The sequence below is a fragment of the Vulpes lagopus genome, chromosome 8 (assembly GCF_018345385.1).
Source record: "Vulpes lagopus strain Blue_001 chromosome 8, ASM1834538v1, whole genome shotgun sequence".
In the NCBI taxonomy this organism is placed as follows: Eukaryota; Metazoa; Chordata; class Mammalia; order Carnivora; family Canidae; genus Vulpes; species Vulpes lagopus.
In genome coordinates this window covers 55,222,661-55,249,724 of record NC_054831.1, presented here as the reverse complement: position 1 = coordinate 55,249,724, position 27,064 = coordinate 55,222,661, and the positions used below count along the sequence as shown (strand labels likewise).

Below are 27,064 nucleotides of genomic sequence, written 5' to 3'. Positions count from 1 at the left end.
GTGCCATACTCTTCATTCCAAACTCATAGTGCTTGTTGATATTGTATAAGGCAAAGTTAGAGTCCCTCCCTTTCACTTCTAGTGTAGGAGACTTCAAGATCAACTTCTTATTAATTCCTAGTGCTACGTAGATCTGCTGACCGTTTCCACTTGGATGTCTGAAACATCATCGTTATCTTCTGTCTCAGTTCACTTTTCTTACCTACTTAGCTTCCCTTGCTGACTGAAATAGTTAATTCTTAATCATTTCTGCTCATAACTGCTGTAGTTTGAACCCGTAACTGATTGCTAGACCATTCAACCATTTCTGTGACTCTCCCCCACTTTTTGTTCATTGCGGTGTAGCCTTCATACCATTACCAGTGTAGTTTTTTTTTTTTTACATTGAATTATGGTACCTTTTTGATGAAAAATAAAAATGAATGAAATTGAAATACTAACATAACAATCAGACATCTGTTGTGAACATTTTTGTATCCTTAATCAGTGTTTTGAAGGTCTGTATTTTTACACTTTGGCTTTTCTTAAGACAATAAACACTGTCACCCTGATGGTCTTTGAAATGTATGGATTATTCATAAAATTCTTGAAGTACTTTTAAGCAATTCTTAGAGTTGCTTGATACTGTCTTCATTGTCTTGAAAGAGAGTAGTACGTTCTGGAAGACTTAACTCTCAATATTGTTTTAGTTGAAAAATTGGCAAAACTTTAAAAATCAAGTTGCAGAGGCTGTTGAAGAAATTGAAAAATAATTGCAAAGTCATATTGAATATTTATGACTTTAGTTCTTTTTCTATATCAGTGAATTTTTGTGCCTTTTTTCTTTATGTTGTGTTTCTATCTTTAATAAAACTCTTATTTAAAGAAAAAGTCGTTAGAAATGATATTGATGAGATTTTGCTCATCTAATTATACAAAACATTTTTCCATAGGCTATCAGCCATGTAAGCTATATGCTCTTTAAGCCACATATTTAGTAGGCTCACAAATACTTGATATGTAAGAAATTGTGTGTGTGTGTGTGTGTGTGTACATATACGTGTTTGTATACACACGCACATACAAGATGCTTAAGTAAAATGATGATTTAGGGATAGAAACCAGTTGAAATGAAACATGAAATACAACTTATAATTCACTTTGGTCTTTATTTCTTTTAAGGGACCAGTTACTCTCCACAAGAAAATTCACACAACCACAGTGCTCTTCATAGTTCAAATTCACATTCTTCTAATCCAAGCAATAATCCAAGCAAAACTTCAGATACAGTAAGTATATAAACATGCCCAATTTTCTTTTGAGGGGGCATTTCATGTGTATGTGTGTATGTTTAATTTATTACCCTCCCCTCTTCAAAAAAAAAAACCAAAAAACTCCTCCACCAAGTATGTTAAATCTAATGTCTTTTTTTTTCTATTTTAATCAAGATTGACATTTTTAAAAATATATTTGAGGTAATGAGCTAATCGTATTAGAACTGAGAATAGTCAGGAGATACCATTTGTATTATTTCATCACTTCCTATATAAAGCAAGGTTTGCCATTGCAATACCTGAGATATAAAGAACTGTAGATTATGAAACTTCTGAGTTAAAGTGGTTTACCTTGAGCTTGTTCTCGTTCTCTAACTACAATATAAACTTTCAACAACTATTCAGAACATTTGTGTATTACACACCTGACTAAACACTAGTGATATAAAGATTTCTGTCCTCAAGGGAATGAAAATAATTTTATATATTTCTAAACTAAAGTAACTCAGCTTGGAATTTTTTATTTTTCAAGTCAGGGTTCAAATGAAAATTTTTCATGCATTAATTCAACAAACATTTAATAAAATAACGTTTCGATTTGCCCAGCATATGCTAGGTTGTAGATAGTAGTAAGAAAATGTGGCCCATCTTAAAGGAACTTTTGGACCTGTGGTGAAAATTAAAACAGTGCATGTTAAAGTTGGTTTGGGAGCACTCAAAAGGGGAACACTCAGTTTGGATGAGAAGAAGGTATGGGTACAAGTATCACTCCCCAGCAGATTGAATATAACAGCCAGTTGAAGAGGTCTGGAATTTTGTTGTATACAAAGGGAACAGCATCTCTAAAGACATAGAAGTGTGAAATGGCATAGCATATTTGGAGAACTGCATGTATTTTGAAAGTGTGAAAGAATGGCAAGAGCTCAGATTACAGAGATAAGTGGGAGCTAGATCATAAAAAATTGTATATTACCAAGAAATACGAATTTTAAATAAAGGCAGTGGAGAACTATTGAAGAATATAAATGGTGAAGTAACCTCGTACTTGGAATTTAAAAAATTCTATCAGATGGTAGCGTGGAAAATAACAGAAAGGAAAGAACAACTAGAAGGCTATAGAAGTGTAGGTTGAATCCAACAGATTTTGCCTTGGATATTTGGGTGATCATCCTACCTTAATCAGCTTTGAAAGGTCTTTGAGACTGATTATTTCTTATCCCTCTTGAAACAGTGTGGGTAATACATTTCCAAAGAAATTCAAAACATAAATGATAGCATTTTCATGAAGATAAATTTAGAATAGTTTTAAATACTGTAACAGAGTCTAGGTAGGAAAACAAAACATGTATGTTAGTTATTTTAGCACAAAAAATTTGACAACACAGAAAATTTTGCATACAGGATTGGTTAAGCACATACTGCCTGTTATTGAGGAGTGGAGAAACCAAAAAGGAACACTGAGGTAACACACATACAGTATATAGTATTTACCCTGAGAGCTGAAGGAAGGATGTAAGGATGGGAGCTGTAGGAAGAGGATGTAGTTATTAGAACCTAATGGTGGGATCCCTGGGTGGCGCAGCGGTTTGGCGCCTGCCTTTGGCCCAGGGCGCGATCCTGGAGACCCGGGATCGAATCCCACGTCAGGCTCCCGGTGCATGGAGCCTGCTTCTCCCTCTGCCTGTGTCTCTGCCTCTCTCTCTCTCTCTCTGTGTGTGACTATCATAAATAAATAAATAAAAATTAAAAAAAAAAAAAAGAACCTAATGGCTTAAAGGAGGGGCCCTGCAGAACTGGTGATATAGTACCTGCAAGCGGTGTGATGAAGCTGGTTCTGGCTTGGGTCAGATAACAGAGAACTGGAAACTGGAGCTGTGGCTGCTAGGTGTCTCCTTGTCCTGCCTCAGTGTGAACTCCAGTGCCTCCTATGGGCAGAATCTAACAGGAAGCTAGCTGACTAAACAGTGTTATTTGCAGTATCCCAGTCCTAGTTGCATCACAGTAGAGAAGGGGGTGGTGTTGAGGCTGAGACAGCAGCTTAGTAAACCTTAATAGTTGTTGTCATCAAACTACTTGTAATGAGTTATTTCCAATAAAGTATATATTCAGGATTTTAGAATGAATCTAATTTTGTGGAAAGTGGCCTCATTAATTTGCAAAGTAACAAACACTAAAGTGCCATTTATCATTACAATTTCAATTTGGTATTTCTTTGCTGATAGAGTGGCAGGCCACTTGGACATTGTTTTGGCTTTAAAAAAATCATAATTCAGAGAAAACTAATTCTGCTTGTTTTGATTTCTAAGACATGGGCTAAATGTAGTGAAATCAGAAAAAATAAATAATGGGCGTGTAAGCTTGATGGACCCAAATCATAAACGGCGTCAGGGGATTTCATTTTATGGGTGGAAGCTGAAGACTGTTACCTGAATGGATTAAGTGTTACGTGTTTTCAGAATCAGGATTTCCCTTTCTATAAATTTCAAGTATAGGTATATAATCTCCGAGTAATGGTCTTTTTCATTATAATGCACCCAGTGCTGTGAGCATAACACATAAATTATTTATAAACTACAAATTTAATCTTATCTGAGATGTTAGCTTTTGAATCTTTCTGCAGGTTACTGTAAACTCACTTTGTCTTTAAATCACTTCTAATGGAAGTTTTTGAGTAAAAATTTTAAAACATAAAATTAGTTTTTATCTAATATTTTCATAATGAAAGAATAAAATAACAGATGAATAACGTAGGTCAAGACATTACAAGACATTACAAGACATTATTTTAACCTAGGTTTGTTTAAGAAGTTATGGAATAACTTTTTTAAAAAAATAGCTCTTTTTTCTCTTTGAAGTTTTCAGACTTTAAATCCAACTTTGAAAATCAGTAACAATATTATCTAGTTATCTACATAGGCATTTGGTTGTATGAATGATTTATATGTATCAAACGTTGATGGTCTAGTAGAAGTTAACCTTATTTTTTCAGTATTAGATTAAGATACTCACATGTAGTTCCCTAAGTCCTGTGATGAACATTTATTGTGATTTAACACAGAACCTAGCCTATGATAAACTATTTAGGAAAAACTTTTTTGAATGCCTCTTCCTTCCTAATATAAATCATAATAAGACTTACAGATCACATGTAGCTTGTTTTAGATTAGTTATGCATATTTGTGATTTTTAAGACGCCTCCGAATTGCTTCATTTAGAAAAAAAAATTATTCACATTTAAAGACTTAATTGATATCTTCCCTTCTACATATCTACCAATTTTGATTTGCTGGGAAGTTCTTTAAATTCAATCACAGATGACTTTGCATTTATATTCCAGCACTACTTGCTATCCCTTAAATATCTTCTGCATTTTTTGGAGCTTTTCAAATTGAGGCTCTCAAGATCTACTTTCTGTAACTAGTCTTTGCCTGAAGATATTCTACTTAATTTTTTTAAATATATAAATTTATCAGAAAACTCTTAGGACCCCATGAATTTCTTTGTTATAGTAAATGCCTTTCCTTGATGTTGTAGATGTTATTCAGTGAACCATTCCTTATTAACAATTCATCAGTTAATTTCTAGGATTAACTATTTCTTTTCCATCTTTTCACTTGGGGAAGAAGTAGTAGAATTCTGTATTTTAAGGGAGAGGGCAGAAAGGGATATACACTTTAAGAGGAGAAAAACATGGTTAAAAGACAGTTTGAATTGAAGGAGAGCAGATGGGTGCCTCTTTATTTGTTTAGTACATTCTTTCAGAGCAGTCCTTTTCATCCCTTTTGGTCTCAAGACCTCTGTCTCTACAGTCATGAAAACTGAGAGCTGTTGTTTATCTTCTACCAATATTTACCATATTAAAAATTAAAGCTTGATAAATGAGTCACTTGGGTGACTCAATCAAACATCTGCCGTAGGCTCAGGTCAGGATCCTACGGTCCTGGCATAGAGCTCAATGTCATACTCACTGTTCAGTGGGGAGCCTGCTTCTCCCGCCACTCCTCACCCTTGCTTCAGAGTGCCCGCCGTGTCCCCCAACTCAAAGTCTTTATTTAAAAAACTTGATAAATATGAAAAATAATTCTAAAATCAGTTGATTGTAAACCCTTTAATGTTAGCTTATGTAATGTTTTTATGAAAAATAATTATAAAATTAAAAAAATAGATCTTGAGTATCTCTTTAATGCCTCTCTTAAGAGGAAACTTCAGATGTGCTCTGCATTCAATCTTCCGTGATAACATATTTTTCTACAGCATCTGGGAAAACTCCAGTTTTTGTGGTAGAATGAGGAAGAAAAAGACCATCATATTAGTGTTATTATGAAAATAGTTTTGATCTTTTGAAATGATTTTGGGGTCCCTCAAGGGTTCCTGGACAACACAAGGAAAACTCCTGCCTTAGTATATCAAGCCTAAGTCAGCAAATTTGAAGTGTTTGCAGACCTTTTTGGAGTTTAGTTCTTAGCTTGTTTTTTTTGTTTTTTTTTGTTTTTTTTTTTTTAATTTTTAAATTTTATTTATTCATGAGACACTGGGGCGGGGGGGGGGGGGGGGGGGGGCAAAGACACAGGCAGAGGGAGAAGCAAGATAAGATCATGCCCTGGACCGAGGGCAGGTGTTAAACCGCTGAGCCACCCAGGGGATCCCTAGTTCTTGGTTTTAGATACTCTTTTTTTTTTTTTTAAATCAAATTTAACAACTTTAAGATCTAATGTTTAATATGGTGATGGTAACTGGTAACACTATATTGTGTAATTGAAATTTGCTGAGATGAAGACTTAAATGTTTTCATAAAATCTGTTAGGTGATGATGTGTTAATGAACCAGATGGGTGGAATCCTTTCACAGTGTCAAATCATCACAGCATACACTAAATATCTTCCAGTTTTGTCAATCATACTTCAATAAGGTTGAAACTACACAATGAAGAAAAGCATTGTAACACCTATTGCACAACAGTATTTAAATATTTCCCATTACTAAAAGGTTTCCGCCCCCCCCCCCCACAACCTTTTTTTTTTTTTTTTTTTTTTTTTAGTATGGAAGTGGGGTGGAGTTACTGGTATGTTGTAATGCTGTACGCTGAAACACATTTTGTTAAGTAAGACATTAAGTTATACTGAGCTAAGATTTGGTGGGCAGAATCCGCACAGTGTCATAGACTCATATTCTTCAAGGTTCTGGCCTGTAAACTTTTAACTGTCCTGGAGCTAACCTGGGTGTAAATTAACTGTCATTAAATAATATACCATTTACTTGAGCTGAAGAAAAAACCCTTTTTTCTTAAAGTGAGACTTTGACAAGGAAAAAAGTATGTTGATATATATATATATATTTTGATGCATGCTCCTTATCCCCTGCAGAACAAAGGTAACAATTCACAAAGCCATCACTTTGAAGAGCACTGGTGTAGATCACTCTGCTCTGCTCTGATGTCCTCTCATCCACCTGTCTCAAATCTTATCTACCTCTCCAACCAGACTAGTTATCATAATCTCATGTAACCACCTTCCAAGCAACCCAAGTCTTCCAGATACATGCATAGAAGTATTCAGTTTGGGACAGCCTGGGTGGCTCAGCGGTTTAGCGCCACCTTCAGTCCAGGGCCTGATCCTGGAGACCCGGGATCGAATTCCACGTTGGCTCCCTGTATGGAGCCTGCTTCTCCTTCTGCCTATGTCTCTGCCTCTCTCTCTTTCTCTGTCTCTCTCTCTCTCGAATAAGTAAATAAAATCTTTAAAAAAAGTATTCAGTTTGTATAATAATTTAGGTACAGGGAGTAGTAAGTGGTGAAAAAAGAGCTTTTAGAACTTGACCTTCTGTGATTGAGTTTCTGCAACTTGGTTGTAGCCTACCTTTGGAAACTAGAAGGATTGAGAATTAACTTTCTATATGAGAGGTTTGGAGGTACAGGGCTGATTGCCAATAGCTTCATTATTTTGAGGCATAATCGCAAGAGCATAAGCGTGACAGAGTCTGCAATATTTTTTCATCTCTTAAAATTATTGCAGCATTTTGAGAATTGGGATTGATTTGGTGGCAATAGTGGGCATCCTGAAACTTAAGTTTTTATCCTTTTTTCTGTCACCAATTAGTTTTATGATGTATGGATAACTCTTACGACTATCTCTAGGCTTGTTGCCTACTTGGCAAAATTAAAGCTGAGTCAGCAGGGCATGAAGGTTCATTCTTTTCCTCAAGCTTTAAGATTGTGTCACTGTCCACTGGTGAACCAGAATTGTAGACTACCAACGTATAACATTTCATTAATCTCAAAGCTCCTTTGAGGAATTGGTCCAAAAATTCATCTAGAAGTAACTTGGGATTCTTCCAGATTCCTGGGGCCAGTGCACTTCTTTAAATATTACACTTTTTAGATCAGTAGCATGGAAATTGGCCCTCCTTTCAGATTTCTCTAACTTCTTTATAATTTTACTATACCTGTAAAATACCTAAAGACAATGTATCTGAGAGTTTTTGAAAGGCTAGTTTTTGTTACAGGGATATGAGTGATGCTGCTGACCTCATATATTATGTGAGACAAGGTTAAGCTTGCCCAATCTCATGGATTTTGAAGGTGAAGCAAATATATGGCTTTTAATTAGTTCTGTGTTTATAGTTTTATTTTTAAATTCTGTGGTTTTTTTTTTTTTCTTCACTAAGTAACAGTGAATACAGACCAATTGTTCTTGGTTACTAATATATATGAGTATTATTGTGCATGAGTTTAAAATTGATATGCCATCATGTCATGAAATCAGTTAAGTATGGGTTTTCTAATCTCCACCCCCCCCCCCCATGTGACAGGATTTCAGCAATTAAAATTATGTAATGGGGAACTTTGGGAATGCTTTTCCAAAGTCAAGATGTTAATTTTGCATTTATCATTCTGTGCTTAATAAACTAATGTATATGAATCTGTTTTAATTTCGTATTTTACCGGATTTTCCATTGTTATTTTTGAAGGTTTTCATAGACTAAAGTCTCCTAAGAGATATAGATAGATATCTACACACACACACAGTTACATTTTGTATCAGGGTACATTTTTTTATGGTCTTTTCCCTTATATGTGCTTTGAAAACCATTGACTGTTGAAGTTTCATAATAAGTGGTTAAATAGTATTAATATTTTCTAATTTTTAAAAATGTATTTTTAAGCCTTATGATTCTGCAGATGACTGGTCTGAGCATATTAGCTCTTCTGGGAAAAAATACTACTACAATTGTCGAACAGAAGTTTCACAATGGGAAAAACCAAAAGAGTGGCTTGAAAGGTATTTGCTCCTACTCATTAAAAAATACTTCTTATTTTTGACTAAAGCTTAACATCTTAGAACTTTCTCAGCTTAGGTTTCTTAGTGAAACTCCTCATTCCCCCCTTTAATTGCAATAGTTGGCCCATTATGTTTTCTATAATTTCTCTTTACTTAAAAAAAAAAAAAAAAAGAAAGAAAAAACTTGGATAAGTCACTGTCCACAAGGACCTTGTAAACCATCAGTATATTTAAGATTTTATATCAACCTATATTATTTATAATGAACATTTTCATAATTTAAAGTATATTAATGTTTCCTTCATATGTGTAGAATTAATATTGGGGAGTTTTGGTTGTAGCGTTTAATGGTGTTATAAACAATTGCTATAATGCCATCACTGAGAAACATTAATGTTCTGTTAGCTATGTTTCATCTCCCATACCAGTTGATATTATGGCTGTGTTCAGTTCTTTTATTTTCCATATAACATTCTGTTGAGCATTTGGTCAGACGTGTCATATGTAAACTCATTGTACTTGATGTAATTTTTATGAGTTTATCTATGTTTTATTTTTAGAGAACAGAGACAAAAAGAAGCAAACAAGATGGCGGTTAACAGCTTCCCAAAAGATAGGGATTACAGAAGGGAGGTGATGCAAGCAACAGCCACTAGTGGGTTTGCCAGTGGAAGTAAGTATTAATTTTTTTTTCTTTGAAACAACATGATGTTTAATTCACTCCTATAGTTTGTATGTTTATATCCATATGCATAGCTGTTTACATATGTAAACTAAAATAATATAAATGTATAGTTTCTTTTATGTTAGATCTGTCTTCCTAACCTCCACCGTTTTGTTTCCTGAAAAGGAAAAGAGTTCATGGAGGATTAGATTAGTACACGTATGTTATTCATCACTACTCCTACTGGCTATGATGCAGTTGAATTTGTGGAAAACAAAATCTCATATTGTGGATTGACTCTTAAAACAGGAGTTGTTTGGGTTTTTTTCCCCCCTTTGCTGAATTGTGTCCTGTTAAACTGGACAGTGAAACCTCTTCCAAAACTCGTTGAATGTTTGAATCTAATAATTGAATTGTAGCCACACACAGATGGTAACATTAAAGTGTCTCTTGGTGTTTTGTGTTTATCAGTGAGAAACTTTTTTACCTTTTATCTGGGAACTGATTACATCATCATAGATGTGAATAGCATCTCTATACTGTGAGCATACCTTAAAGTTTTTTGAGGTTACATTTTGTCTAAGTGGGACAATATGAGTAATATGCATTTATTTCTTAATTCAAATTAAATTTGAATTTGAAGCTTTTACTAAAGGTCCTCTATTCCCAGTGGCTTCCTTTTGCCCAGAATAGAATTTAAATGCCACCATAGACTTCTTACTCTTTTTATTAGATTTTGAAATTTGGAAGAATTTTTAAGATGTGTTCAGGGAATTCTTGGACTTAGGCCTTTGAATCTTCTTCCTATAACTTACATAGAGGGTTGTATTTGGTCTTAGCAAGACAATACTTCTTTTTTGATGGGAAAAGTTTTAAGATGAAGCAGATAGTAAAGTAACATAATTCTTCACTGAATTTTTAAGATATGTTCCTTTGAACATTTAATTTTTTTGTACTAGTGAAATTGTATTTAATTCTTAAAAAACAATGATTTAGTGTACTGAAGTAAGGAAATAAACTATTTTTGAGACAGAAGACTTGGGTCCTGGTTCCATTTTACTTAATATCTTGAGTAACTGTTACTTCTTGCAAACAATCAGAAATAAGGTAAAGGTTTTCCTCTCCAGGTTAAAAAAACAAAAAAACGCACCCAGCTTGTAGTAGTTCTGTCTGAACAAACTGGAGAATGATATTGAGAAGATATGGTGGAGGAGTGGCAAATGGTTGTAAGAAAATAGTCACTTTTTTTTTTTTTTTTTTTTTTTAAAGATTTTGGGCCAGTCCTCTCAGTGGGTGATAGTTCCCAGGGAGGGAAAAAAATAGCCTAGTGCGTCAGCTTTATTCTTTCCAAAATACCCTATCATTTTAAGTCTCTTCTCCTCCCTTGAAGTAAATGGAAGTAAATAAAGATCTGATGGAAGTATTGATGAAAGTGAAAGTAGTGTTTTTTGTCTTTCTAACAAACCATCTTTAAGGAAATAAAATCAGAATTGTATTTTTAAATTGTGTGCATCTTTTTCTTTCACAAATGAAGGAGGAGTTCCTTCTCTTTTTCCTTTGTAATTTCAAAAGTGAAGCATGTTTGTTACTAAAAAATAAAAAGGAGATTTTTTTTAATTTCATGAGCCAAGAACATTTGGGGACATACACTTTTTTCTGTGTGTATATAAATGTGTATTAAAACTACATATGTGTATGTTTTACATAAAAAATGGCATATGTTACTATTTTTAACCTTTTTTTGTTCATTAATATTTTGAGGAAATATTTCTGTGTCAGTTTAGAAATCCCTGTGTGTTAAATTACATGGTTTTCCTTTTTTTTTTTTTTTTTTTTTTGATGTGCCCTCATTTATAGGTAATCATCTGTGGATACTTGGGTGGTTTTTATCCTTTTCCTACTGTCAGCAGTGCTGTGATGTCCATCTTTGCCCATTACTTCCTTAGTCACATTCCTAAAAGTGCAAATGAGGAGTCAGTAGGTCTCTGTGTGTGTTGAAGTACAGTCATGTGCCTCACTTTTTCAGTTGTAAGTGATAATTAGAAAAAAAAAACCTTAGCTATATTTCTTTTTATTTTTCCTTAATTGTGTGGTAGTAATGAAGTCATTAAGTCATTTAAGTGCTTAACTTTTTCTGTCCAAAAAGTTTGGCAGAATTTTCCCATGTGTCCAGCACATTGGTGTTAATGTTGGGTAAGACCTAAAGCTTTGTAGTTTGAACTGCCAATACAAGGTATGCGTGTTGGTGGGGGTGGGCAGATTGAAAGATTTTATATGAAAGGAGATAAAGGTAGAAAATCGATTTATTTTATGCACTGTAGCAAATAATGTTATCTAGAACTTGACCTTGAAAACTTTATGGATAAAATTTTTAATTTGGTTTTACTGCTACTAGATTATTTTCATTGTCTTTAATCTGTGCCTTACAGAATTATTGCTCTATACTTAGAGAAACCTTAACTTGGTGTTTCTCAACTATAGCACCAATGACATTTTGGGTTAGGTGATTCTTTGTTGTGGGTTGCTGTCCTGTGTCTTAGGACATAGAGTACTGTACCTGGCCTCTACATGCTAGATGCCAGTAGCACACCTCCTCTCTTCCAAGTTGTGATAACCAAGAATGTCTCCTTACATTTGCCAAATGTCTTTGTTGTGGAGGGGGTGTGCAAGTAGAGTCACCATGTTAACTGTTTCGTCTAGAGTTGTGAATCATAGAAAGCTGTTGTAGCTACAGCTTCCTTAGTTTCTATAATGCTGCTGCCACTGTAAAGCTTACAAGTGTCTGAAGAAGTATCAACTTTAATTTTCATCTGAATACATTTGCTTGATACTCTTTGACTCTAGTCTTACAGAAGTGAGATTTTTTTCTTGGTATCCAGGAAATAAAAAGTTTTTGGTAATCAAGTGACAGGATTGGTGGGAATTGGGTATGGTATTATTTCTGTTTTATTCCTAAACGTTTCTGTTGTAGCAGTATTCTTTTCAGGAAGAAATTGTAGAATAAAATTTAAGTTCCTTGTGCATGCAAATGGATAGTTTACTGATGAGTTAATATCATGCAACAGATGTTTGTATTTTGCTGTGATTAGCTCAATCTGTTCATTTTTTTCTGTTAAGGTTAATATATGTGTAACTTACAACACTGAATTTCATTTATTAAGTCAAAGACTTTGTGTTTTGATATAACTAAAGCTTTTTGGCAGTAGCCAGTACATTCTGTTTAGTATAACATGTAGGAGTTGTACGCTGAAGGTTTGGAAACTGACTTGTAGTTTAAGCATACTTCCTTCTTTGTGCTGTCTTGGTTTCTAGATTCAGAGGAACCATGAATTGGGAAAAAAAAAACCTAAAATACTCAATGGGGAGGGCATCTTTTGGTAATATTATTACATATGTGCTTGAATCTTAAGATATTTCTCTACTTGAAAGTTGTTTTAAGTTTTAGTTATTGATTAGACTTATAATTTTGGTTAGAGATTTTTTGATAAATTTTATCAAGATTGGAATTTTCCTTATTTTTTTGTGGAAGCAGAAGTATTTCTGAGGTTTAAGTGTTTTGTGACCAAATTGGAAGAGGATGTTTTTAATATAACTGGTAATAGCAAGTAGATTTTTCTGACTATGCTGCTGGATGTAGGCCTTCTCTGTTTTCAGGTAGCATTATCTATAACTTGAGCTTATTACTAACTTGTTAGCATTTTCAAAAATATGAACTGATTTAATTACTGATTGCACAGTTCATCATAAATTCAGCTGTCCCATTTAAAGCCCTAGCACAAACTACTTTAGAGACCACTAATTAGCTACTTCAGTATTCAGAAAAATCAGGCTAATAAAGCTAATATTCCTTTGCAGTTGAACCACTGTGGATAATTCAATTATTAGAACCCATGGCCCATATTTTAAAAGAATGGACCATTTGCTTTTCATATTTTTAAAATACTTTAAAATTTTTAATTTGGGTGAAACGTTAAAACTCCATATATGGACTGTTTTTTTTTTTTTTTTCCAGTGTTTTGTTTGAATTGTGGTGTGGTTCTAAAGAATCCCCAAAAGCTCATAGCTCATTTGAAATCTGAGTATAGATTACTTAGAGTTGAGGCTAAATATCCTCTTCAGTATTTGCTGGTGGTAAAACTGCAGATACTAACTGGGCATGCAGTTTTATAACAAGATATAAGTATGTTGCTAAATTAGCTGATGTTATAGACAGGATTCTAACGTAATCTTTTTTCTTCCCCCTTCTGTCATTCCAACATCTCTTTTTTCGAACTGTGAACTAAAGTGGAAGACAAGCATTCCAGTGATGCCAGTAGTTTGCTCCCACAGAATATTTTGTCTCAAACAAGCAGACACAATGACAGAGACTACAGACTGCCAAGAGCAGAGACTCACAGTAGTTCTACGCCAGTACAGCACCCCATCAAACCAGTGGTTCATCCAACTGCTACCCCAAGCACTCTTCCTTCTAGTCCATTTACGCTACAGTCTGATCACCAGCCAAAGAAATCATTTGATGCTAATGGAGCATCTACTTTATCAAAACTGCCTACACCCACATCTTCTGTCCCTGCACAGAAAACAGAAAGAAAAGGTATGCCATTGTTACTAGATGCTGCACGTTGAACTGTAGATTGAGTTTTTTTTTATTATATTACAGTATCTCCATTAGCTTGAATAAGACTCTTAATTATAAATTCTTTTAAAAAGTCTTTTAAATGTTACTGCGTAGATTTAGGTCTAGAGTTAGCCATATTTAGCTTTTTCTTTTAATTACTAAGCCTTAGCTGTTTTGCCTTTGACACTTCGAAGTCACGTGCTTATTAATTTGTAAGTTAGTAATGGTTTAAAGTCAAAGGACTGTCCCATCATATTTGTGTAAAAGTAATTTTTGTTTTTTGTGATAATTGTCATGATGGTTTAGTTGAGATATTGTCTCAATTTTCTGTTAATTAAAATTTGATATGAATAGAGACCTTTTAAAACATGTTATTTCTGCACAACATGCAACTATTGGTTTCAGTTTGTGAATAAGAAAACTGTGTCCTGGGCCAGAAGACAAAGAGTCTTAAAGTCTGAATTAGAACTTAAATCTGAAGGGTAGAAGTTAACTTCATAACTCCAGTTGTGTTTATCCAGCTCAGTGCTGATAACCATAGCTTGTTAAAGGAGAAAAATTGTGGCTACAACTACTCAGGAGATAACATACAACAGAAGCAGAGTGATGAGATAATAAGTTTATTTGCACAGACCACTCACAATTCTAAACTTAACACATTATATTGCGTTTTAAGAAATGAAGGAAATTAAAAGACAATAGGCAAATAAATTATAGGCAGACCCATTAGCAGCCTAATTAGCAGATTAGCATGAATAAATACTGAGAAACTTTTAAACGTCCTGTGGGTTTAGGAGATGTTACAGGGAGCTAATGAGTCTTTAAGCTTTTAATCTATGGTTTGATTCATTATTTCACATTGATTTAATTTGCTTACAAAGAGTTCTCATAGATTTCTTTGCTTCTTGTTTTCTTTTATGCATGTTATTTGAATTTCTTCTCTTAAGTACTCATTCCATATTAAACCACGTACTTTGGGCCGCCGGGTGGCTCAGCGGTTTAGCGCCGCCTTCGGCCCAGGGCGTGATCCTGGAGACCCGGGATCGAGTCCCATGTCAGGCTCCCAGCATGGAGCCTGTTTCTCCCTCTGCCTGTGTCTCTGCCTCTCGCTCTCGCTCTCTCTGATGAATAAATAAAACCTTTAAATAAATAAATAAACCACGTACTTTTATCATCTGGTGCTTAATGAATGCATCATAAACAGATCGTCCCAAATGTTGTCAGATTCCCCTAAGATAATTTGTACCAAAATCCATATGTTGAAGTCCTATTTACCCTGATGCAGAATTAAATTTGTAAAGAGAATTCTTGAGGGATGAAATCTGAATTAATGCAGTAATTGTTAATGTGGTAGTACTTTCTAAAGGATGTTAACGGTTTTTCAATTTTTATAATTTTGATTATTTAGTCACATAAATTCTTTTAAAAATCATTAAATCCTGTGGCCTTTTAAAAGTCTTTATCTTGGGGTGCCTGAGTGACTCAGTTAAATGGTCATGGTTCAGGTCATGATCCCAGGGTCTTGGGATTGAGCCCTGCAAGGTCTCCCTGCTCAGCGGGGGAGCCTGCTTGTCCCTCTGCCCCTCCTCCCTACTTGTGCTCTCCCTCTGTCTCTCACACCTTTTTAAAATCTCAAATAAATTAAATCTTTTTAAAAAAATATCTTTATCTCATTTCTCTCTTGTTAATTTAATTCTTAGCTCTTACCTCCTTTTTGAAATTCTTTCCATCACTGGCTTCTGGAATAATGCTATTTTTCAATATTCTAGTTCTCTTCTTGCCCCCTAAATAACCAGTATTGTTCATCCTTTTACTGTTTTCTTTTTTTCTTGCTCAGTATGTTCTCTTTTGCCGGGCAGTCTTACCTACAAAAGTGACTCCCAGATCTTTATTTCTGACTCCTACCTTTTATCTGCTTTATTTCAATAAGGACTTGCTGTGTCCCAAATGCCTCCCTTTCCCCAGAGCTTATTCTCAGATTCTTGGTAAGTAGCTACATTGTCCTCCCAACTGTTTCTTGTTCTTTAGAATTCATCCCCATCTCCGTCTACTGACCTGTCAGCAGATCTTGGATTCCGCCTTCTCTATCCTTCTCTATCCTTTCTCTGGTTGTCGCCACTACTATGGAAACTCCAGGCGTCTCTCTTGAAAAAGCCTTCTAATAACTGTTCTGCATCCTTCCATCCACACTATTCACTGATGGTTGCTTCATTATAAAATTTAGATTGGATTGTGTTACTTCTAATAGTTTTCCATTATCCACAGGATACATCCATACTTCTTAGTGCCTGACAGTCTGCTTGCAGCCTGTTATATCCTGGGCATGTTATATCCATTCTTGTTGTGAGCTTTTACTGAAAAAGGACATGCTCTAACATTCCATCCTGTTGAGCTCTTTAAGAGGCAGCTCCAGTGCCCTTGGGTTCTCACTGTCAGTTATGCTCTCTCAGTCTGTGTTTCCCAAACCTCTCCCTGTTATATTTATTTATTATTATAGCACCTATCATATTGTAATTTTTGTTGATTTAATTAAACTGTTTAGGGTTACGTGTTAATTACATGTTGAACTTGATTCACCTATACTACCTTCTCCCTCCATGCTTCACCATTCCTGACAAATTTTTAAAATATCATTTAAAGCTTTCTTTTAAATATTTATTTATTCACGAGAGAGCGAGAGAGGGTGGGGGGTGCACAGACACAGGCAGAGGGAGAAGCAGGCTCCATGCAGGGACCTCGACGTGGGACTCAATCTGGGCTCTCCAGGACCACGCCCTGGGCTGAATTCTGCGCTAAACCGCTGAGGACACTGGGGCTGTCCAAATATCATTAAAAATTAACTGTGTACCAGGCTTGGTGCTAAGTGTTTACTACATATTTTAGTTTATTTTTAAGACAAAGATGGTGTATCTTTTAGTTAAGAAGAACCTGAACATTGCCACTGTTTAAGTACATGATGTTAGAGGCAGCTTCTCCAAAATTCATGTTATTTCCATAAAACCCTAGGGAACGAAAGACACAAATCTATATTTATTTGAACACCAGTAATTAAAAATTGGTAACAAATCCTAGATGATTCCATTTTAATACTACAAAGTATATTTGCTAATCACAAACTTTTTCTAAAACTTTTACATATGGTAATTTTAAACTTACAGGAAGAAACTTGGTTACCTTGCAGTTGACTTTTGAAATAGGAAAAATTGTATAATTTTCCCAAGTATTCCTTGTGTATAAATGAAGACTATTATTTTCAGACTGTTCATTAGTTGGTCTAAATTTGTGAAGTGTCCATTAATTTGAAATATTTTTTTCTCTCAGGCACATCCATGTTCTTTAAGTTAAGCCTTTTTATTGACTGTTATCAATATACTGATTTCCTTGTTTGAGTTTTCCTTAACAAATAATTTATATTAAAAGGCTCATGATTGGGTAATATCAGACTTTTGGACTCTTGGTTGTAAGTGCTAATAGTATAGCTAGGCTCTATCTGGGGGTGTCCATGGTAAGATGCTGTGTTAAATAATAGCAAGATCTTTGTCATTATGACCCACTGCTCTATCCCTAGTTCTTGAAAAAATAATAGACCGTCAATACTTATAGGTGGATAAGTAACAGAGAATGGTAATGGTGTGTGTGTTAAGGGCTTGGAAAGCACCTGCAGTAGTTCATGGTTTAAGAAATGTATTTGGAGAAAAAGAAGAGTATTATAATTGTTGTAAACCTAAAGATTTAGATCTGTTTAATGCCAGTGTGCCTTTTGAGAAGAAGTAACTAAATTAATTACTTTAAAGGATAAATTCAAAGTCTGTGCTTGCTTGAGAGAGTGTGGAGAATCTGAAGCTCTGGTTTTGTAGGAAACAATCCTGGTGTTAGGTAGGGTGAAACAAGGTCAGGCATCTTCTTTTAGATCTGTATTTGTTGTTAGGATAACATTTGAACATCTGTTGGCAATATTACTTTATTGGACAACCATATAACAGAGTAATAGAGACAATGATATACTTAAAAACCTAAAACTTGGTTTTTATCAGTTGGTATCCCATTAACCATTCCATATATATATATAACTTGTTTATTTATTATACAGCGCAAAAGAGAGAATATGAAGTGGGGGACTAATGGGGAGAGGAAGAAAGAATCTCTAGCAGACTTCCTACAGAGCATAGTGCAGAGCCTGACAAGGAGCTTGAGCCAAAACCAGGAGTTGGAAACTGGAACCTGGATGATAAGTCATCCAGGAGCCTCTTCCTCCCTCCAGTCCCCCATAGACTGTTCTAATTGTATCTAACTCTACCCTTTCTTCCAGATTCATGAAATGACAAAATAGGCAGGAAACCATTGCTTTGGCCAAATAACTGCCAGAGTGAGAGCAGTTTAATGACCTTAATTAATTAGTAAGTTTCTTACTTAGTAATTTTAGAGTTATGATTTATTAGCATAAACAAACTTGAAAAGTAAGGCAAAATAACCCAAGAAGCAGACCTATTCATTGAGTAATGCTAATCTGCTGAGGGCTAGTTTGCATCTAAATCCTTAATGTGGTTACTTAATTCCGCACTCAATCTAATGGGTGGGGCGATTAGTCATTAATGTGAGGTGTGAGTCACTTGGAATAAACTTTGCTTTTGTGTCTTGATGGTATGTAGACTGAGTGAAATTTAAATGAACCTGAAGATTTCAGTATGCATTAAGGCAGTACTAGCCTTTTATAAGCTAGTGTAGTAGGTCATTAACCAACTTGAGTGGGCCATGTTCAGCCCTCGCTCCTTTGCTTTACTTTATAATAATTTTTAGGATTACTAAACTCTTCATGAAAATTAGGAAAACTGGTCACAGATGTGTTAGTGACTCAAATTTTTTTTAAGATTTTAAAAAATTTATTTGGGTAAAAGAACACAAGTAGGGGAGAAAAACCCCACCAAGCAGGGAGCCTGATGCAGGGATGCAGGGCTGGATCCCAGGGCTCTGGGATCATGACCTAAGCCAAAGGCAGGCATTCAGCTAACTGAGCCATGCAGGCTCCCCATGATTCAAATTTTGTTGAATAACTGAATACGTTAGTAGAAGAATTTAGTCTGTATTAGTCTATAACTTTAAAATTATGCTAGTTAACCTAAGATGGCACTTTTAACAATGGGACGGGGGGGAATAGCTGTGATGAAAGAATATACTGTTTATAATTTGAGGGGTGGGGAAGGGCTTTTTAAATCAAGATCCAGAATGCCTTTGCCTTTTTAAAAAAATGTTGATAAATTTAAACACAAGACATATCTCAAATTGGTAGAAAATACTTGCAACACGTATAGCAATATGTTAAGGATTAATTAAGAATATGTCAAAACAGTAGGAAAAAAGACAATCTAATAGAAAAAATAAGCAGTAGATATGAACAAGCAGTTATAGAAGAGGAAATTAAAATTGCCAGCCTTGGCTTACAGCTATAAAAGTTAACTCAAAATGGATCAAATACTTAAACTTAGGAGCTGAAACTATAAAAACTCTAAGAAGGAAACAGGTGAAAATTTCTGTGACATTGGATTTGGTAGTGATTTCTTAGATGTGACACAAAAAGCACAGGCAATGAAGGAAAAAGATAAAACGGACTTCATCAGTATTAAAAGCTTTTGTGCATCAGAGGGCACTCTAGAGTCAAAAGGCAACCCATACAGTAGGAGGAAGTAAATTGTAAATCCTATGTCCAGTAAAGGATTAATATCTAGAATATATGAAATCCTATAACTGAGCAATTAAATGAAACAAGCTAGCTCAAAAATGGGCAAAGGACTTGAATAGACGTGTTCTCCAAGGCCAGCCAGTAAGCACATAAGGCATTCAGCATCAGGGAAAGCAATCAAAACTACAGTGAAAAAACATTTCACACCTATAGGATGATTATTATGAAAACAAACAGCAATGAAAATAAATGTTTTTAAGGATGTGGGAAAAATTAGACATCTTTATTTTTATTTTTTTTAAGACCTCTTGTACATTGCTTCTAGGAATGCAAAATGATGCAGCTCCTGTGGAATACAGTTTAGCAGTTCCTCAAAAAATGAAACCTAGAATTACCATAGGATCAAACCATTCTGTGCTTGGATATATAACCAGAAGAATTGAAAGCCAGGGAATCAAACCGGTGGTTATACACTGATGTTTGTATCATTGTTATTTAAAATAGCCAAAAGATGGAAATGGTTCAGGTGTCCATCAGCTGTTACAGGTTTTTAAAAAAAAATATTAGCTAGACATACAGCCTTAAAAAGGAAGGAAATTCTGACGCATGCTGCTGTGACATAGATGAAATTCGAAGACCTTATGCTGAAAGGAGGTAGAATAGTGGCTACTAAGGAGTGGGATGATGAGCCCTAGTTTAATTGGTGACAGAATTTCTGTTCGGAGAGATGAAAAGGTTTTGGAGATGGATAGTGGTATGTGATGTTTGCACAACAGTTTGTAAATACTTAATGGCCCTGAGTTGTAAACCTAGAAGTGGTTAAAGTGGTAAGTTTTATGTTATATGTATTTTAGCAGGCTAAAAAATTTGAAGAGAAAGATTATCAGTGCATATTGGAAATTAAGATTAAAATAAGATTTTTCACCTTTAAGATTAGTGACAGTTAACAGCTGGATGTGGGGAAGCACAATTGGTGGGAATGTGTATGTCGGTTATTAGAGGAATCCCTTTAATAAAATCTGTTAAAAGTTTAAAAATACGGGGATGCTTGGGTGGCTCATGGTTGGGCACCTGCTTCGGCTCAGATCGTGACCCCGGGATCTGGGATCGAGTCCCACATCAGGCTCCCTGCGAGGAGCCTGCTTCTCCCTCTGCCTATGTCTCTGCCTCTCTTTCTGTGTCTCTCATGAATAAATTTCAGAGTATGTTTATCCTTTACATGTATTAGCGTAAAGATTTCCTCAGTTGAATAAAAAAGCAAGGTGCAAAAATATATCTTAATATATTTTACATCACCATATTTCCGTACCTTTGTAAAATGCATAGCAAAGGTTCTGGGTGGATATGTGATTTAACATATTCATGAATTAATCAAATTAAAAATTGAAAATCACAGATTATATACCAGGTTACTGCCACCTGGGTACCTTATTATTACATTTTTTTCCTACTACTTTTGAATACCTTGTTTCCTTTGTAACTTCCCCATGTTGTAATCTTCAGTGTAACACCATTACTACAAAACAGAACAAAACAAATTAACTGCCCTTCTTGCAACAGTAGTTTGAGCTTTGTTCACATGTTCCCCCTGAATATTATTACAGTAACTCTCCAAGCATCAGAGGAAATTAATGATTAGAAATGCAGTATGGTACCTTCTACCCTTTTTAAGTGCAGTGTCTTTAGATCTTATTGTAGATCTAGAAGGAATTATTTGGCGTGCCAGAAAAATGTAGGTCAAAAATAGATTTTGACTTTGGTTTATGCTCTTGGATGTTTTGGATGGGGGCCTAGATTTAGAAGAGATGAATATTAACTTTAAACCATTAAAGAATTAGGGTATAGTAACAGATTTTTAGGTGACTCTGAAGTTTAGTCTTTAGTAGATTATGCCCCCTACTGGTAAGCATTGGAAATATAAGTGAATAATTCATACAAGTATAAGGGGAAAGAAAAATTTTGTCAAAGCATATATACCAAAAATGAGAGGATAAAATTTTAAAGCTTATAGTAAAGAGTTGGTTAGAGATCTGTAAGTCTTAGAAATAATCAGATGGGAAAGTGACTTAGTTTAAGTTTAAAGTAGGTGTGTAAGAGATTGAAAAAAATGCTCAAAGGAACCTAGATTTGCTTGGGGAGAGTTTACATTTAAGGAATGAGACTGGAGGATGATATTCTTTAAAAGTGGAAGAGCCTATAGAAATGGCTTTGTAATGCAAAAACTGTTCTTTTACCTACATTTAGTTCTTGGTCTTTATTTTGAAAGACCCAAGTTTTCATTTATTTAGTTTGATAAAAATATATATTTGGATGACATTACTGTTTATTCCAAATAGTTCCGTTTCCTCTCTGTGTTTTTTAAAAAGACAGGTTGAGTATTTTATAGGGTTATTTAAAATAAGCTTAAATAAGTTAAATTTATCTCTAAGACTACATATAGTTCCTTACTTTTATGAAAGTAGCATAAAGCTGTAATTGTCAGTTATTTAGGATGGAGATCTTAGACTTTCCTCCGTATTATCATAAATTCTATACTTAGAGATTAGAGGGAGAATACATGTACGTGGACCTGGGCCTTTACTGCAGGATCAGGTACCCATTCAACAAGTACGTGTTGATGCCATCTTGGTGTCATGTCCTCTCGTACCAGGGCTATAGAGATAAAGACAACAAAATCCCCCTACTGAAGTTGTTCAAGTTCTGCAAGAAGGGAAAGACAATATATAATAGAAGATACTGGGTAACGTTAATAGATCTCTTTTAGGGCATTCAAAACACAGAAGAGGTACCCAACCAATACCTTTCTTTAGTAATATTTTAAGACTACCTTACAGAGTAGCATTTTATATTTATATTATTAAACTCAGTACATTGTTCTCAGTTATATATATAGATTGAGGAAAGTAATATGTAAAATGTTTAACATGTAACATGTTTTGGAAGGGCATTTGTATCGATGTGTCTTTATAGGGAGACAAGGTGAGTGGAGCTATTATTAAAATAGTGTGGAAATACTTATATATGTGAAGAGTCTAAAAAACCAAAACCAAGTGTATGGATACAGAGCACACAGCTTGGTGGTTGCTGGGACGAAATAAGTGAAGGAAGTCAGAAGATACAAACTTCCAATTATAAAGCAATGGGGACATAATGTGCATAATAATACTGTTGCATATTTCAACTAAGTCTTGAAAGTTCTCATAGCAAGAAAAATAATTTTGTAACTGTTTGGAGGTCATTTTGCAGTATATACAGATAAGAATGTTGAACACCTGACACTGCTAGAATGTTGTATGTCTGTTATACCTCAATGGAAAAATAGGAGACCTACCTGGGAAAAATGATTTAGCTTTTCTGTCTTGCATCTTATCCTTAATTCCACTCACTCCTGTACCTTTGTGCTATGCTGCTTTGTTTTGATTTTGTTTCCTTTGGTTTTTAAGGTGAAAAGCAACCTTGAAAGCTCTAACCTGTTTTTTCAGAATCAACTAGGGTGTCAGAATCACCTATAGAATTCTTACAACTTCAACATATGCCTGGGCCTCCCCAGGTTCATTAGAGTGGAGCCCAGGTATCTGTTTTGTTTTGTTTTGTTTTTAGCTTTATTGATAATTCTGATAAGCTTTCTGCTGAAAACTGGTACTCAAACCTTTTAATAGAAAAATTCTGGCCTTTAAATAAAGATGTTGCCTGTTCAAGGGTCTCCTAGATATTAAGCAGGATCACCTGGTTTCCATACTACTCTTCAGTGATCTTCTTTGACAGAACTTCAAAAGAAATTTATCTTAGAGTAAACAAACTTACTAAAACTAAGAGTTAAGGATATTTAGTTTTTGTTACTTTATTTCTTTATGGTAATATGTATAGTTTTCTCTTCTGGGATGTTTCCTTTTTTTGGATTAAAGGGCAGCACTCAAGAGTTTTTTAAGCTGTGCTTATTTTAAAAATGTGTGGATAGATTTAGCAGCATCAGAATACGTTAAAAAACAGAAGAAAACCACAATAAAAGTAACAAAAGAGTAAGGATCATTTCAGAGGTATGTAAGCACTAATTTGATGGTTCATGCAGAAAGTAAAAATGCAGAACTTGTTTTCATTTTAAACATTAATCAGGAATGCCCCTAAGCTGTATATCCCCTAAGCTGACCCTTAAGGAGTATGATCTGGAGAAAACTGTCATCATAAATGTAAGAACTGACAGGTTTTCAAAGGGGAAATTTTATTTCTTTCAAGTTTCTGTATACTTGTATATGAATCCAGAGCAACAAAATTGAACATGATAGGCAATCTGCTAAACTGAATAACCCTCTTTAATATGTGTGCCTTACAAAAATTCAGTTGTTACACTTTTATCAATTTTGATCATAGTTGATCAACATAGCCATGAAATATATTTTAAAGCAGCTGTGAAGTCCATACTTCAGAGAGCTATTGCCCCTAATTCTTTTGACTATTATAGTAGTGGTATAAAAAGGCTGATAGAGGAGTCCTTTTTCAGTAAGTTTACTAGTAATTCTCAGCTTCTGTGGGGACATGAAGATTAATAAATGTTTAGTTCTTAGAATTGGAAATGAGGATTTGCAGTTATTAGGTAGCAGTGTAATACTTAGATGCAGTATTCTTGCAACTTTTATACATCATATAATAGTCTTAATTTGGGATATATATATATATATACATCATATATAGTCTTAATTTGGATATATATATATACACTTGAAAATCTTCAAGAAATAGGTGTGTATGGAAAATTAAAGATTTTTAGCAAATCTTCATATTTAGGCCAGTATTGTAAGCATATGCATGAACATCTTGATTAGTTGTTTTAATATTTTTATCCAGAGGTCCTCTGTTCCTCTTTCTTTCTTTCATTAAAGTTACTATATTAGTAATATTCCATGGTGTGAAAGTACAGTGTTCATCTTTCTGTTGGTGAACATTTAGTTTGTTTCTAGTTTTGTGCTAAAATAGAAACAAGCATTGTATTATTATAAAAATTGTAAAGCCATTCCGGTTTCTTCTGGGAAATGTCTTTATTTCATCTTTTGTTCATTTTTCTTTTGTGTAGTTTGTCTTTTCTGATTATAGGAGTTCCTTTGAGTACTTATCTGTGCTTTGAATGTAATTGGTTTGCTTTTTGTAGTTTTCTGCATCTAGATGTCAAAGATATCTTCTTGTTTTCATCTTCTAGTTCTAAAGACACATAACAGAAGTTTAATCGACCTTATATTGGTTTTCTTTCAATTGTGAGTTTTTATACTGGCAAGACACATTTCACTAGTTGTGTTCTTTTTTTTCATGAATTTCATGGCTGTACTAGCCCTTACCTTTTTCAAATAAGTTAATAGAATCAACTTGTCAAATACTGCCAAAAATGCTATTGGAGTTTTGATTGCAATTGCATTGACTCTATATACATAATTTGCAATGATAGCTTTCAGATAATGACCATTTTCCATGCATGTTTTATCTTTTTTTTTTTTTTTTTTGGTTTATTTAAAATACTGAATATAGGTATTGTGGATGGGGTTGCTATTAAAAAAGCATCATTTTTAGTGCTAATAAGTTTTAAATGTGACAAATAGATACATTTATTTATTTATAGAAGGAAAGTATTAATCTGGAAACTCATTTGTTAAGTATGAAAGTTCAAAGTTGGAGTCTCATTCTTCTGATCTGTAGCCTATATTGGAGGTGCTCGCCATGGTGTTAAATCCTGATTTGTTTTCAGGTCATTGTCATGTTTTGGAGGGCTGTTACTGTGGTCATAAACATTTTCACCTTAAATTAAGTCCAGGAAAATTGTATTGTACCTTTATCTTAATAGAAGCTTATTTGAACGTGTAGTTAATACATAACTGTGTTTGAAACAGCATTACCAGTAAACAGAACATGAGACTTTTAGAATCAGACATGAATATAGCAGAATCACTGCTTTACCAAGTTTTGTGATTTCAAGCAAGTTACATAATCTTTCTTGTTTAGTTTTCTCACCTGTGAAATCGGGATATAAAAATACTTACCCTATTATTCTAAGTAGGTAGATCTTTACTGAGCCCCCTCCCTGTGTCACCTTGGGAAGATGGAATGAAATTACTTGAGTTGGGTGTTTGGCACATGAAAGTTGCTCTTTCGATGTTGGTTCTAGTTTTCTCCAAGTAGTTTTTTTTCAGCCTTATTATCTCCTTTTTACTTAGAATCTACACCAGGAGACAAATCTGTATCACATTCTTGCACAACTCCTTCCACATCCTCTGCCTCTGGACTGAATCCCACATCTGCACCTCCAACATCTGCGTCAGCAATCCCTGTTTCTCCTGTTCCACAGTCACCGATACCTCCATTACTTCAGGACCCCAACCTTCTCAGACAGCTGCTTCCTGCTTTGCAAGCCACGCTGCAACTTAATAATTCTAATGTGGACATATCCAAAATAAATGAAGGTAAATTGATAACAGTTTTATTATTATTATTTGCTTCGTGCAGAAGTCTGTCGTTAGTAAATTCCGCAATTTAGGAGTGGTCTTTTGTTTCATTTTGAAATTCACATTTGAGCGTCATTCTTTGAAATTCATATCATAACCTCATGGTTGAAAGCCTTTGGTATTGTAATTGAGTTAGTAGTACTTGGATTTTTCCTGTATATTTTTCTTTTTTTTTTTTCTCTGTATATTTTTCAAGACTTGCTGTGTACGGTATTTATCGGAGATAAAGCTATTCTGCTTAATGTGTATAGTAACTCTTTTTTTTTTTTTTAATTAAAGAGCATTTCTAAAAACTGATATAAAAGCACTTAAATTCTAGCATATTGTTAATTCCAACTTTGCTTTTCAGTATGCTATTTAGGTAGCAACGTCAAAGAAGTCTGAATAAAAGTGGATATAGTTTTAATTGACAAGCTATTCAAATTCAAACAGTCTTAAGAGCATTTTAAAATTTTCTGTTTAGAATAGTCCATTTCAGCTTGTGTACATTGTTACATAATATATTAACAGTAGTGCTAAATGGTTAAGTCCTTTATCTTAAAAATGGAGCTATTTCACGCTAGTTGGTCAATAATTTTGTTCTTACTGTACTTTCCTGCATTTTGGTTTTATTCTCTTAAGATAACTGTGCCATTCTATTTGATAGGTACATGTTTTACTAGGGAAAGTAGGACTTTAAGCAGTTTGAAGAGATGATAGCATAAGAAAATGTCAATAATAAAGGATCTTGTGCTTCGAAAATAAATGACGTTCCTAAATTACCTAGCTTCTTTTAATGTCTGTTCTTTAAAAGATTGTTGGAGTGGGTATTAATGTAGGGTTTTATTTTATTTTATTTTATTTTTAAAGATTTTATTTATTTATTCATGAGAGGCACAGAGAGAAAGAGAGGCAGAGACACAGGCAGATGGAGAAGCAGGCTCCATGCAGGGAGCCTGACATGGGACTCGATTCCGGGTCTCCAGGATCATGCCCTGGGCTGAAAGCAGGCACTAAACCGCAGAGCCACCTGGGCTGCCCTAATGTAGGGTTTTAATGGTCACCTTGTTTAGTAAAGCATTCACATGAAATAACTACCCTTTATCTTTTT

The 27,064-nt window shown here is 34.5% G+C and overlaps 1 protein-coding gene across 9 annotated transcripts in view; it reads left to right on the top strand.

The window, feature by feature from the left end:
- WAC (WW domain containing adaptor with coiled-coil) overlaps positions 1-27,064 on the top strand; it is an 86,201-nt gene that overhangs the window by 46,262 nt on the left and 12,875 nt on the right. For 7 of the 9 annotated variants that reach the window (XM_041765546.1, XM_041765545.1, XM_041765544.1 and 4 more), the window contains exons 4-8: positions 1,162-1,268; positions 8,415-8,530; positions 9,091-9,203; positions 13,480-13,788; positions 25,687-25,932. In XM_041765546.1, coding sequence (XP_041621480.1) covers positions 1,162-1,268; positions 8,415-8,530; positions 9,091-9,203; positions 13,480-13,788; positions 25,687-25,932 — 891 coding nt within the window. The remainder of the gene's footprint in view (positions 1-1,161; positions 1,269-8,414; positions 8,531-9,090; positions 9,204-13,479; positions 13,789-25,686; positions 25,933-27,064) is intronic. The other 2 variants (XM_041765549.1, XM_041765553.1) reach the window with 1 other exon arrangement.